This window comes from Scomber scombrus, chromosome 15 (genome assembly GCF_963691925.1).
Source record: "Scomber scombrus chromosome 15, fScoSco1.1, whole genome shotgun sequence".
Classification (NCBI taxonomy): domain Eukaryota; kingdom Metazoa; phylum Chordata; class Actinopteri; order Scombriformes; family Scombridae; genus Scomber; species Scomber scombrus.
This window is the reverse complement of record NC_084984.1, coordinates 29,237,620-29,251,237: the sequence shown is the minus strand read 5'-3', so window position 1 is coordinate 29,251,237 and position 13,618 is coordinate 29,237,620. Positions and strand designations below refer to the sequence as shown.

General features: G+C 37.3%; 1 protein-coding gene across 1 annotated transcript; it reads right to left on the bottom strand.

Annotated features, from left to right (window-relative positions):
* Positions 1 to 4,018: 4,018 nt before the first annotated feature.
* LOC133994982 (thyrotropin receptor-like) lies at positions 4,019 to 12,145 on the bottom strand. The gene is made up of 11 exons (XM_062434222.1): positions 11,982 to 12,145; positions 11,825 to 11,896; positions 11,058 to 11,132; positions 10,656 to 10,730; positions 10,431 to 10,505; positions 10,268 to 10,345; positions 7,489 to 7,557; positions 7,010 to 7,087; positions 6,589 to 6,777; positions 4,320 to 5,394; positions 4,019 to 4,243 (listed from the first exon to the last, which is right to left on the bottom strand). The coding sequence occupies exons 1-11, from the start codon at positions 12,143 to 12,145 to the stop codon at positions 4,019 to 4,021; spliced, it is 2,175 nt and encodes a 724-aa protein (XP_062290206.1).
* Positions 12,146 to 13,618: the final 1,473 nt, after the last annotated feature.

Sequence of the window (13,618 nt, the reverse complement as noted above, 5' to 3'; positions counted from 1 at the left end):
ATTATACGGTATTGCGTGTATCTACTTGTACAAATGACAAATTGTAGTAAAATAATGTCATTTAAAGGTGTTGTAGGTTACATGATATTATCCATATGGATAGAATGCTGAACAATCTTATTCTGCCAAATGCCTACTTGACATCTAACCAATGACTTACTCATATTATGAGTAAGTCATTGTGAGTTAGTAAGTCATTATTTTGAGTTATGAAGTCATTATTTTGAGTTAGCAACTCATTATTTTATGATACTAAGTCATTATTTTGAGAAACTTTCTCTTTATTTTAAGTCATTATGTTTTACTTATTAAGTCATTATATTGATATATTAAGGAGGGAATTCCCCCCCCCCCATTTTGAAAAATGAATTTCAGGCCCTGCAGCACCTGAACCTGCTCCATGAGGAGATTAAGAGCCGCTTCGCCGACATCGGTGAGTACTTATCAAAGGAAGTGTGGGTGCTGGACCCCTACATTTCCACCCTCAAGGACGTGGAATACCTCGACTGTGAAGATGAGCTTTGTGACCTTCAAGCTGATTCTGTGTCAAAAAAATATTTCCAGGAGAACGGATACAAAAAGTTTTGGATTGTCAAAGGACAAGCTGTTGCTCCCAGACTGGCCAAACACACAGTAACAAGGGTTATTCTCCCATTCTGCACTACATACGTGTCTGAGACAGCATTCAGTGCCCTTGTGACAATAAAATCAAAAGCCAGAAACAGACTTGATGTCCACCATGACTTTAGACTGCCTGTCACAACCATCACACCTGACATCACATCCCTGGTCAAAGGTATGCAAGCCCAAGGTGGCCATTAGTTTATGAATGAATAAACTGATACAGAGTAAAAAACGTAAGGAATTACTTTTTTATTGGTATTGATGTTAATTGTTATTGTAATTATTACACATAAACGTGTCTAGCTGTGTCCAAACCTGTGTTGACATGATGTGCAGGGGAAGTCAACAGACTTCAACAGACCCCTGTTTAAGTTAATTGTCTGAAGGAGATCTGTGACAGAGCTGTATGTATAGGCCTAGGTGCTGATACATCTCTGAAAGTCTATCTTTATTCCTTATGTAAGAAGGTGTGTGTGTGTGTGTGTGTGTGTGTGTGTGTGTGTGTGTGTGTGTGTGTGTGTGTGTGTGTGTGTGTGTGTCCCCACTTTGTTCAGTTGTTAAAGAAAACACTCTTAATGTCATTGCAGTTATTATTTTTGTTCATATTTTATACACCTGGTGACAAACAGAAGGAAAGAAAACTGTTTAGATACTGATATATCTTAACAATGAATCAATGTCTTTCTGTTGTAATGAGGCAGGCCTATTCTGTTTCAAGGAAGAAATGTATCTATATACATTGTAAAACAAGGAGAATAAGAACAAAAACCTGTTTATGCTGTTTATTATTGCAAATAAAAGTTTGTAATTAATCACTTTATTCTTTTAGTGCGTGTATGCAGGGGTTGGGGTTGGGGGGGCCTGGTTGTCTTGGACACAGGCAAGGGGGGCTTCAAGGAAAAAAGGTTGGGAACCTCTGCTCTAGACTGTATTCTTTAATTAACCCAACATTCCATCATGAGCAAACACTTGGTGAAACTTCAAGCAGAACTGAGCTGGGGGGTATTCCAGGTAGGAGGTTCAACAAACTCTGAGTCTAACCCAGAACTCTGAGTTGACTTACTCTGAGATGGGAAACTCTGAGTATCCGGTTCCAGAACAGCTGATCTGAATTAGTTAAATCAACTCTGAGTATGTTAACCTTGAGTTTGGCACGTGCGCGACCACAATACAAAGCCATCATCAATGGAGCCCAGATACCTTGATTCACCATGGCAACTACTGAGAAAAAAAAGCTTGAGTTACGTCACCTCACTGTAACTGGAGCTCCCCCTGCAGGCCTGTGGTGAATATGAACAATACCCCCCTGGACTTGGAAATCAGACAATCACAGGACAAATCCACTTTACTTTCATATACATTTATTAACTATTAATCCCAACTTAACAACTAAAAAAAGAGAAAAGACAATACAAAAGTAGATACACCAACTAAAATAAGAAAGGTAAGTTGAAAGCTATAACATGACTGGGGAAATTACACTGGTATGAAAATAGAGAAAATGAATGAGTATTGAGATGAATATTGACCAAAATGTATTCTCTTGTAGTGATTGTTACCACCACGCTAAGACCAAGATGTAAAATCAGACATAAAATGTATTTAAAAGCATCAGGTTCTTCAACAGGGTACAATAGAGTCATCCCTTATGCCATTTGAGCTGGGTTACATTGGTTAGAAGGAGCTGGGACTGAATCGTTTGAACAAGAGTATTATTGACAGGAACTCTGGTAGTGGGTTCTGTTTTATAAGCGCCATGCAAAAGGGGTAAAGTATTGACAACTTGTCAAACTGATAGGTTTGGTCACAGGTAAAAAAAACAAGACTGGATCATAGTTCTAAAAGCACAGGCCAACTGTCACTCATCTGTTTGCCATTATCTGGTTACACAATTTTGGGAGTGCTACTTTTCATTTGCGATAAGTTCCTTCCAGTTTGGCTTGAATAGAAACGTTTCTGTAAATGTCCAACCAATTCAAACTTCTTTGTCATCCTCAACATTTGCAGCAGTAAAATATGGAGTAAATGTGAGCTTCATACTGAGGTTAACTCCTTCAAATAAAACTACACAACTTAAACAAGTTGGGGTTCTGTCATTTGGAGAATCTTTCCCAAAGCCACTGTCTCTGGCTTTGGATATGAGTTCCATATTTAAATAATTCAGATATCTCTATGACTAAAAAAAATCGACTGAGGAAGACTGTGTAATGTTGTTAAAAGTACCAGAAAAAGTGACTGCAGTCAAACTACAAGCATATAATTAATAGCAACTGTTTTGGCAGAGCACAAGACTCCTAGTTATCCATACCTAGTTATCCTCATCTGTACATTTTCCATGCAGTCTTAGACACATTTCCACTTTCCTTTCTCTTGCAGCTGATAGCTAAAGTGTTTGCTAATCCTTCATTTTGATGCTTGCTATTTTAGGATTTTTAAGGTTGATGCAGATTTTGATATTTGAAAAGCTCTGATAATGTATCTGCTGATATTCATAAAAAAAAAAAAACAGAAACATGTAACATCAACAAACATTTTTTGTGAGGATTGCTCACAGTCTTTTATTGAGTTCTAAACAATAGCATATCTTGTTTTCAACATTATGCAGTTCAAAAACAACTGCAACAGTAAACCACTACTGTTCTTATTATTTATATGTGGTTATTTCTAGTGTCTTTCCACTGGCCTAATTTTATTACCTGTTAATACCTGTTCTAGACATCTTCTGTTACATGATGATTAGCTAAGGGAATTAGTAACTCAGAAAAGGTAAACTGTCTAACTTCAAACTTTTAAGAAAAACTACTGGTACAATTGTGGTACAATGCACTGTGACAGTACTAACATACAGTATAGTGGGCTCTTACTGACTGATACTGACAGTCATATAACAGAGTTTGTCAATTGGCTTTATGCCACTCAACTGCTGTGCTGTATAAAAGGATGTGACTGAGAGTAGTGGCTAGTATATTGTAGGAAAACCACACATGGCTGACGTAACTGCTGTCAGGCTTATTTAGTTTAAACAATAAGGTGAAATGGAGGAAGTATAGTTTATTATCATCTAGGTAATGTTTTCCACTCGCAAATGAGCACCTTACCATGAAGACACAACACAGACATACACACACTGAGTACTGTAGGTTCTGCTCTGCAATGGTCAGCTAACTGTGTGTTGCTAACCATGGAGTTGCATTGTGATTAGTTGAAGTCAGCCGATAATATCAACCCAATGATGTATCGGTTGGGCTCTAAAAAAAAAGAAAAAATAATTTTGGGCTCTAAAAAAATAAAATAAAAAAAAAGTATATTTTTTAAATTGCTATTTGGTGCTTTTTATATTTACTACTACAATTTAAAAAATAATAACATTTCAAATGCAATTTTTGGGTATCTTTTACTTGGGCATTTCATGGTGTGGTGCTGGAATGCATGGCAGACACTGTCTGCATATCTGGGGATTAATACTGACAAACTGGCTTCTATAGAGGTGTGCTTGTTGCTGGCATAGTCCCATCCGGCTCAACAACATCAGGATGTCTCTGTGAAATGCTTTTGTGAGGATAGCATAAAAAAATGGGTGTGCACAAGAGTTCAGAGGATAGAACAGCACCAGCAGCACCTGTAAAGAACACACACACATCAGCATTTATTTCATATAGAAAAGCATCTGGATAGGGCTCAAGAATAAGTCACACCTTGGAATCTGTGATGGTGATCAGTGGTTGGTGCAGAGTTGCAGACAAGCCGTAGAAGCAAATGGGAGCCAGGCACAGGAAGTTGGTGAATATGAGAATTGCCATACGTTTGGCCATGATGGTATCACATTGGCTGGACTGATGCTGGGGATTGTGCACCATACAGTAGATGTGGATATAACACAAACACACTACTATAACAGCAATGACATTAACCATCAGGACAGAAACCACATACACCCATGCAGCAGCTGTCTCAGTATCCATAGGTAAGCAGATGCTCACTTTCTGGTAACTGCTCACACCAATTACTGGCAGCAGTGCTATGATTACACACAACAACCAACCGACGAGCATCAATGCAACTGCATGGCGTAACCTCAATTTTTTGTCTGGCCTCATTGCGTAGAAGATGGCATGCCAGCGCTGAAGGCTTATTAATGTTAATGTGTACACAGATAGTTCACTGGCAAACAATGATATTGTCCCTGCTAGATTGCAGCCAGTCCCTGTTTGCCAGGCAATAGCATACTGGTAATAATGGGAGCGCGTGTACATGTCGACAGATGCAATGAGCAGCAAGTATATCCCCATACAGAAATCTGCAAAAACCAGGTGACCCATGAGGAAACGGGTAATTGACAACTTCTGTCGGCTGGTCAACAGAATGAACATCACCAGGAGGTTGGCTGAAATGGCTAACAGACTGACCACCCAGACCAAGACTTTGAGGAAGCTTTGACTCATCACATCTTCACAGGGGTTGAAGGCATCAGGCATGGGGCTGCATAAGAGTCGATGATTTTCTGCCTGGAGTTCATTACATGGTGCAAAGTCAAAATCTTCATGGGGATATTTTGCTGGTAGCTCAACATTAAACAAACCCTCATTTTGAGACTGTTCATTTGGGCAAATGGCGTCATGGTAGTGATAAATGTGAGTTGTGCTGCCAGCAGTTTGGAGAGCGAAGCTGTCTCTTAGATGTTGATAGATTTTCTTAGAGAAACCTGCAGATGATTCATGCTGCTTTCCCAAAGCATTCCAGGTCAAGTTGCAAATAACTGCCTCAGAGTGTCTTGAACACAGATGATAAGAATTATTAATAAACCCTTTTTAAAACAGACATTTTGACTTGTCAGCTATAAATAATACTAACAATGGCTCCATTCAACTAATTGTCCCAGAGAGCCATGTCAGTGAGTGAGTGAGCATGCACAACACCAAGCAGTGTAATTGGCTCATCTAAATGGAATGCAGCTATCATTACTGGTATGAATACTCTCTGTGCTTTTCCTGCTTTTATAAGTCAAAATGTCTGATGTGAAAAGTGTCTATTAGAAAATCCACAACACATTTTTAGATGCATGCAAATGTTTAAATATAATATGTAAGTAAGTATAATAATACTCCGAAGTTTTTGCACACTCGAAAGTCGTATGGTCACATTACATTTCCATCATACAAATATTTGCTCTGTTTCCTTTTCTCAGACACTGACACTGCTTCACTATGTTTTCAAATCGAGATTTCTCTACCAGTATTTAAACATTATCACACTAACATACTACAAACTGTAGCATCACTCTCAAACAGTATTTACAGTTTGTATTCATTCTGATTAATATTTATTTGCTACCTGCATCAGAAGCCTGACATCATGTCTTTCTTTGGGGGAAATCTTGTTGAACAAAAAAACAAGTGACCATACCTTTGTATAATCAAAAACTCCAGAGGAAAAAAAACACATGGCATTTCACTCCTCAGACTTTCAACAGATAAAATTCATAGGCAGCACCAGTACAAATTACCAGGCAGGCACCAGCAGCACCTCGCTGTCAAATTAATATGAGAGAGCTCTTCTAATTGTAAACAAGGTTAAAACATTTACAAAAGATAGAGTCAATACTATACTACTTATAGTATTGACACAACCAGAACCAGTACACAACCAGAACCAGTACACAACCAGAACCAGTACACAACCAGAACCAGGTAAAAATACAAAAGAGAAAGAGAATTTCACTGTCAAAAGATAAGAGTATGCATGTCATTACATTACTTGTTTGTTATTTCACAATCAAATATTTAAATATAAAATCATTATTACACGGTTACAAATGAACTCTGCATTGATTTTATTTAAAATCCCTCTAGAGTGCAACACATACACTTTTTTGCGGGTCTGGTCTGGTATGTAAAGGACAAACACACATCAGAAAGAAACCATGGTGGGAAAATATTTCCCAACACTTTCAATTCTCTTACTCACCCTCTCCATCTTTTCAACATTTTGAGACCACAACAATGGCTTTGGAAGGTCAATTCAGCACTCTGTAAATGGTGAAATGCTCTGAAGGGGGGGAGTACTTTGAGGGTCCAAGTGTTTTTAGCTTGAAGCTTTTCAATGGTCTTCATACCTATTGAAGGCAAAGAGCTAACTTTGGTTTCTGAGAGGTCTCTGGAAAGACAGACAAAGAGTTTAGATTATTTCATTTGGACACAAAGCTCAGGCTGTTCCTGTATCCAGTCTCAGCATGTGCTACAGTGGCAAAGTAAACATGTTATTTCAAGGAAAGAAATCACAAAAAAATGTTACTTCTAAATTATATGTAAGTAATTTCCTCTATTTTCTCTAGAATTAAGAACAGTTATTCATCTTCTAGTTAGTTCTATACTTTTCAGTTACTCACAAGTGAAGTGGGCCGTGAATTACACCATAAAATGCAAATTCATCTATTCGCTCCAAATCCACATTTCTGTGAAGATACCTGAAGAATGAAGAATAGATGAATTAGTATTAAAGTTAGAAAAATAGTATTACAAGGGAACTTCTAATCTGTCACAACAAAATGTTCAGGACATTGTTGACTTACTGAAAATCAAAGCTTGGCATTTAAGTAAATCTTCATATTTTGTTCATCTGTCACTCATAGCCTTTTTGTTTTTCTTACAGTCTCTATATCAATCTATAGCAGAGTACTCTGCTTAGCTGGCGCATCTGAACTGACCATATAATTCAGTGGTCAGTTGTTTGAGTCTGGTAACTGACATTTATTGCAGCCCCCTCTGCAAGATTGTCCCACCCTCATTTTCAGTGCTTCCGACACCCATGGTTAAAGTGCAAGCACACGTATAAAGGGACCAAAAAAAACAACAAAAAACTCCATACACTTGTTCCAGTCTGCTCCCGTTGAAGGCATAGCGCTGAATCTCTTTCACACCATTACTATTCAGCATGCTTAAAATAGAAAAAAAAGAACATGAACCTCTCATTCAAGACACATACTTGCAGAGTACTTATGGTGTGTCCCAACTATTGCAAATATTTTCCTCATTCAAATTAAAAACAGAAACAAATGCCACCTACAGGCAACAGGAAGTACAGGTGGTGTAACTCAACGACCTCTGCTGCTTGCAGCTTAAATTATTTGGACATGAGCATCGAATGGTGCAAAGGGCTTATTGTAACCAACGGAATTGTTATCATTATTATTATTATTATTATTATTATTATTATTATTATTATTATTATTATGACCCGAGCACCAAATTATGCAAAGACTTTATTGGAACCAAAGGAATTACTGATTTAATACAATCACTGGTTTCAAATCGCCTCCAATACATGATGCTGAGTTTGTAAATTATGTTCCCATTTAAAGTAAAATAGATGATAAAGCAGGGTAAGCTTTAGGGCGTGGCACATTGTGATTAACAGGTCGCTACCATGTTTCCAATGTTGGTTAGATAAGTAAGCATGGCGTAACCTCAGACATTTTGGTCGCCAAAAAAAGTTTTGTTCAGCATTTGGTTGTATTAAAAGACCCTCTAAGGAGTCGGATGTTCAGTTTTTTCTGGTAAGTACATTTTGTTTTATGTACTTATATTTAATGTACCGTTTTTCACTAGTGAAACAGTTGTTTGGCATTTGGTGTGAACACACTTGTGTTCTACTCTTTACTCTCTTTTCCACACATACACATACAGAGGATGCCCTCACTTGTATTGTTTTAAGTATAGTTCACCCACATCCTATTGGACTTGGTGAGTTTACAGTTTAATAGAAGAACAGTTTGACAATACTTTGTAAATGATCATGTTTATTCTCTGTGTCTTCTTATCACACAGGATGCTATTGCTTGTTTTAGGATTAATCACAGTTAATTCGTCACAGTGGAGTATGTGTGAAGTGTTTGTAGACTGGCACAATTGGTATACATATTCAGGGGGGCGCCAGGATGGGTGGTAGTTAAATTTAAAAAGTATCATCAATATATCATTTGTCCCAGTCCAACTCTTGCAATAAATCAAGTGCTTACTTGTGTGATGTAATTCCAGTAACTTCCCAGGACCAAAAAGCTCAATGGGACACTCATGATTAATAGGGACATCCTGTCACTCACAGAAATACAAATCTTGTACATCAAGCTCAGCACATTTATTGGAACAAATGTGTTAGATGACAGTACCACTATGGTCTCTAGCACCACTGTAAGGAACCTAGGAGTTATATTTGATCAGGATTTGTCCTTCAGTTCCCAGATAAAACACATTTCAGGGACTGCCTTTTTGATCTACGTAATACTACAAAAATCAGACACATCCAGAGCACCCTGGTGGTTGAGTGGTTAGAGCGTATGCCACATAATCACAGCGTCCCTAGTTCAAATCTGGCCGGGGACCTATGCTGCAGGTCATTCCTCTCTATGTCTTTCTGATTCCTGTCAGCCTCTCTGCCAGTTACTTACTAAAAAAATAAAGGCATGAAAAGCCCAAAAATAAATCTTTAAATAAAATGTTAAAAAAGACATCCTTTCTCAAAATGATGCAGAAAAACTAGTTCATGCATGTGCTACCTCTAGGCTGGATTATTGTAATTCATTATTACAATAATCCTAACAAATCTTTAAAGACTCTCCAGCTGGTCCAGACTGCAGCTGCACGCGTTCTGACAAAAACTAGAAAGAGAGATCACATTACTCCTATTTTAGCTTCACTGCATTGACTTCCTGTAAAATTTAAATTTAAAATCCTTCTCCTCACTTTTAAAGCTCTTAATGATCAGGCTCCATCATATCTTAAAGAGCTCATAGTACCTTATGTACCTACTAGAACACTGCGCTCCCAGCATGCAGGCCTACTTGTGGTTCCTAGTATCTCTAAAAGTAGAATGGGAGGCAGAGCCTTCAGTTATCAGGCTCCTCTCCTGTGGAACCATCTCCCAGATTGGGTCCGGAGGGCAGACACCCTCTCTACTTTTAAGAGTAGGCTTAAAACTTTCCTTTTTGATAAAGCTTATAGTTAGGGCCGGCCAGGCTTGTCCTGGACCAGCTCCTAGTTTATGCTGGTATAGGCTTAGACTGCCGGGGGACTCCTACTCCCATGATGCACTGAGCTCCTCTCTCCTCCTCCCTCTATCTATCTCTATTCATATACACTCAAGTACATTTTCATTAAACTTCTTCCCCGGAGCTCTCTGTGCTGTCTTGTCTCACAGGTAATCTGGGATGATGAAGTTGGGACCCTGGAGATGTTCAGAGACGGCTGTTTCTCTCTCTCTCCCTCAGCCCCAACTGGTCAAGGCTGATGGCAGCCCATTTAGAGCCTGATTCTACTTGAGGTTTCTTCCTGTTAAAAGGGAGTTTTTCTTTGCTGTTGTTGCCAAGTGCTTGCTCATGTGGGAATGTTGGGTCTCTTTAAATTAAATTAAAGAGTACGGTTTAGACCTGCTTTTTGTGTAAAGTGCCTTGAGATGACTTAAGTTGTGATTTGGAGCTATATAAATAAAGATTAATTGATTGATTGATCAAGTACAAAACAACAACACACCTTTAGGAGCTGACAGGAGAAATGAAATGAGAACTAACCTACACAGCCACTTTTGTCCTTAATCAGTATTAACAGTAAAATGCAACCTGAGGATATGCACACAAAAAAATCCTACTTACATGGTCAGAGAATTCTCAGATATTCCCCTAAAAGAATTAGCAGGTATGACTTCAATGAAGACGTTCTCCACTATCTCCCTGTTAAAATATGTTAAGAAATATTTTATACAAGCAAAAAAAATGTTTTGCTGAAATTGTAGTTATATATTTAACTGCTACATACAAAATAAAATCCTCTTGTGTGGACTGAATATACTGTAGTCCAGGAAAAGAAGTGAGACCTGTGTTGGTGATCCCACTGTATTGGAACAAATCTCAGGTAACAGGATTGCATCAAAAATGTCAGCAATTACTTTGTAGTGTTTACATCGTTTTTGTTTTTTTGTGTGAAAATATGATATGCAATGATATGCTAAGACTATAAATAAGCAAATTAAATTTTACTTACAGGTACTTTAAATTAGGCAGATCCTTAAATGCCTCTGGGTCAATGTATGACAGTGTTTTGATGGCAGTAAGTTGTCTATTTGACACATGCATACACAAGAAACATACATACACACAAATCTTATTTTCACTTATTAAGTAAAAAGAAAAACCGATGATGATAAGTTGGGCATAGTAAAAATAAATAAATAAAGTAAGACATCATTTTGGCTCAATCATAATTTTAATGCTGACTTTCCATTGAATTTAAAACATATATATTTTTATTTTATCATGAACAATTTCCTTTTTTATTCCTTGCAGAAAAATGAGTAGTAGTGTTTGACTAACTGTATATATTGCTCTGACCAGTTTTGTATTGTATACAGTAATGTACAAGCTGCACTGTTCAAAGTGTACATACATGTGGGTGACCCAAGACAGGTTGTAGAAAGAATGCCTTTCAAGATATCTTAAGGTGTCATCATCAGAGATGTATCTGTAAAACACACACACAGACACACACACACACACACACACACACACACACACACACACACACACACACACACACACACACACACACACACACACACACACACACACACACACACACACACTACAATAAAAAAACCCAATATAAATCTATAGACCATTGGTAATTAATCTTTAGCTGCCAGCCTATGGTTGCAACACTGAGGTCTTATACTATGTGTGCTACTACATAGTGTAAATCCTTGAGACACCTGACAGCCTAGCTGACTGGTAGGATGTAGCGTTCCACATGGCAGTACTTATGAACGGTTAAATAGCACCAAACCAATAGTAAATGGACTTCATTGGACCATGGACAAGGCACTGCTTAGGAGTCCAGGCCACTGGGTTTTTGACATGCTATTTTATTTAGATGATGTTTTGACTGAAGAATAGTTTGGAAAACAGAAAATGTATTCCTGGAGACAGACAGCCATGCTATTAGATAATACACAATATACAGTAAGTACAGTAATTGTAATATTTTAAAATCTGTCAGGACTCAAATTTTAAATATATTAAAATGTTAACATTATACAATAAAACTAGTGGATTTGGCTTTTTTGGATTTATTTTCTTGGCAGTTAACATTCTCTTATCTTGCTAGTTATTGTATAAACAGAAACAGTTAGTGTTAAGAAAAAAGAAAAATCTTACATTTGAGAAATGTTGGCCAAGTTGGCAAAGGCATTCTGAGGAATGGAAGAGAGTTTTGTTTCCACAAGCCACCTAAAACAGAAATGAACAGTCTAGAGAGAGTTTCTGTCTTAAAACAAGAGTCTCAAGGTGAAATAAAAGTGAATGTGTTACTTACACCTCCTTTGTGCTGGCATGGAAATCAGGCATGACCTCAGTCCCAAAACATGTCACACTGTGGATGTCCCAGTCACACTGGCAATGAGTTGGACAATATTCCAGAGGTAAAGTGACCTCAACGGGGATGAAAATGAAAAAAAGGAGATTCAAATAAACATTCATTGTAAGAGCAGTGATTCGATGGTGTAGACTCCCAGGTTACACTCCACAGTAAGGGAGGATCAGAAAGAGGCTGGGTTGTCCTAGATTCTGACCAATAGTGGAAGTCGTAGAAATAAAACAAACATAGAATAGAATAGAATAGAAAAGGATAGATAGATAGATAAATAGATAGATAAGACTGTATGGAATGTACATACATGAATGGAATGTACATAACATTAGGAGTTTAAATGTGGCAGGTTATACCAGTTCTGTTGTATTTAAGTTTATTAATGACACAACATTGTAGTTATTTTCACCTACTGGACAATGGGGAACAGAATGTGTTACTATTCTCTATATACTGTACAAGGATGACAGCTTATTTATGTTTTTTTTTGTTTTTTTTAAATGAGCGTGTCTCTGCACATTCTGGTTATGCTTCACTCATAAGAAACAGTGTCCTATTTCTCACAGTACAATAGAAAGTGAGAATCTGTCTGTGTCCACTCAGTCCGTATATTGCCAGTATGTTTCTCCTAGCGCCCCTTGTGGTCAAGTGGTTAGAGCGCATGCCACATAACCGCTGCATCCCTAGTTCAAATCCAGCCAGGATGCTGCAAGTCATCCCCCTCTCTCTCTCCCTGCCAGTTATTATCTGAATAAAAGGCAAAAAAGCCCAAAATAAATCTTTAAAAATAAAAAAAGTTTGGCATAATCATACATTATCACTCTTTCATATTCAATATTGGTTAATGGAATGCAATACTTGTAAATATTAAATATAATTTGGGGAATCATGTCAAGTCACTTGAACCACATGATGTGTCTCAAAGTGTAACCACCATTTAAAAGGCCTTTTTTTATTGTGAAGAAGTCCATATAACAGGAAGTGGTTTTCCAGAGAAGTAGTAGAGCAGTAGTTTATGATGCTAATTTTATTAGATATCAGTAGTTTATGATACTTAAAGATGTATCATAAAAAAACTACTTTTGAACAGTAGCTACCTAAAAATCCAATAATTAATTGAAATGAGAAATGTCAGAGACAAAAACATTTTGGTTGAAGGTTAGAGTTTATTTATGTACATTATTTGAAATACATTTCCCATAATGTCCAGTATTTTGTGTACTGGGAAATAAGATAGATGGGGTAACCTCAAAAGAACTTCAACACTTAGATTTGGCATTTCTTTCAGTAAAATGAATAATACTCAATTGTTTCAATATAGACAACTGGTTAAAAGATTACCTGGAATTAGTATCTATGGAACAGGCAGCATCCATTTTGCAAGATCTGGGCAGTGAGATAGATAGATAGATAGATAGATAGATAGATAGATAGATAGATAGATAGATAGATAGATAGATAGATAGATAGATAGATAGATAGATAGATAGATAGATAGATAGATAGATAGATAGATAGATAGATAGATAGATAGATAGATAGATAGATAGATAGATAGATAGATAGAGTATCTGGCTAGATAC

Excerpts from the sequence above, each read along its gene's own strand:
- LOC133994982 (XM_062434222.1), bottom strand. The coding sequence starts at position 12,145 with ATGAATGTTTATTTGAATCTCCTTTTTTTCATTTTCATCCCCGTTGAG. Across the intron at positions 11,133-11,824 it reads TTGGCCAACATTTCTCAAAT|ATACATCTCTGATGATGACA; the intron begins GTAAGATTTTTC and ends TGTGTTTTACAG. Across the intron at positions 6,778-7,009 it reads ATTCACGGCCCACTTCACTT|AGACCTCTCAGAAACCAAAG; the intron begins GTGAGTAACTGA and ends CTGTCTTTCCAG.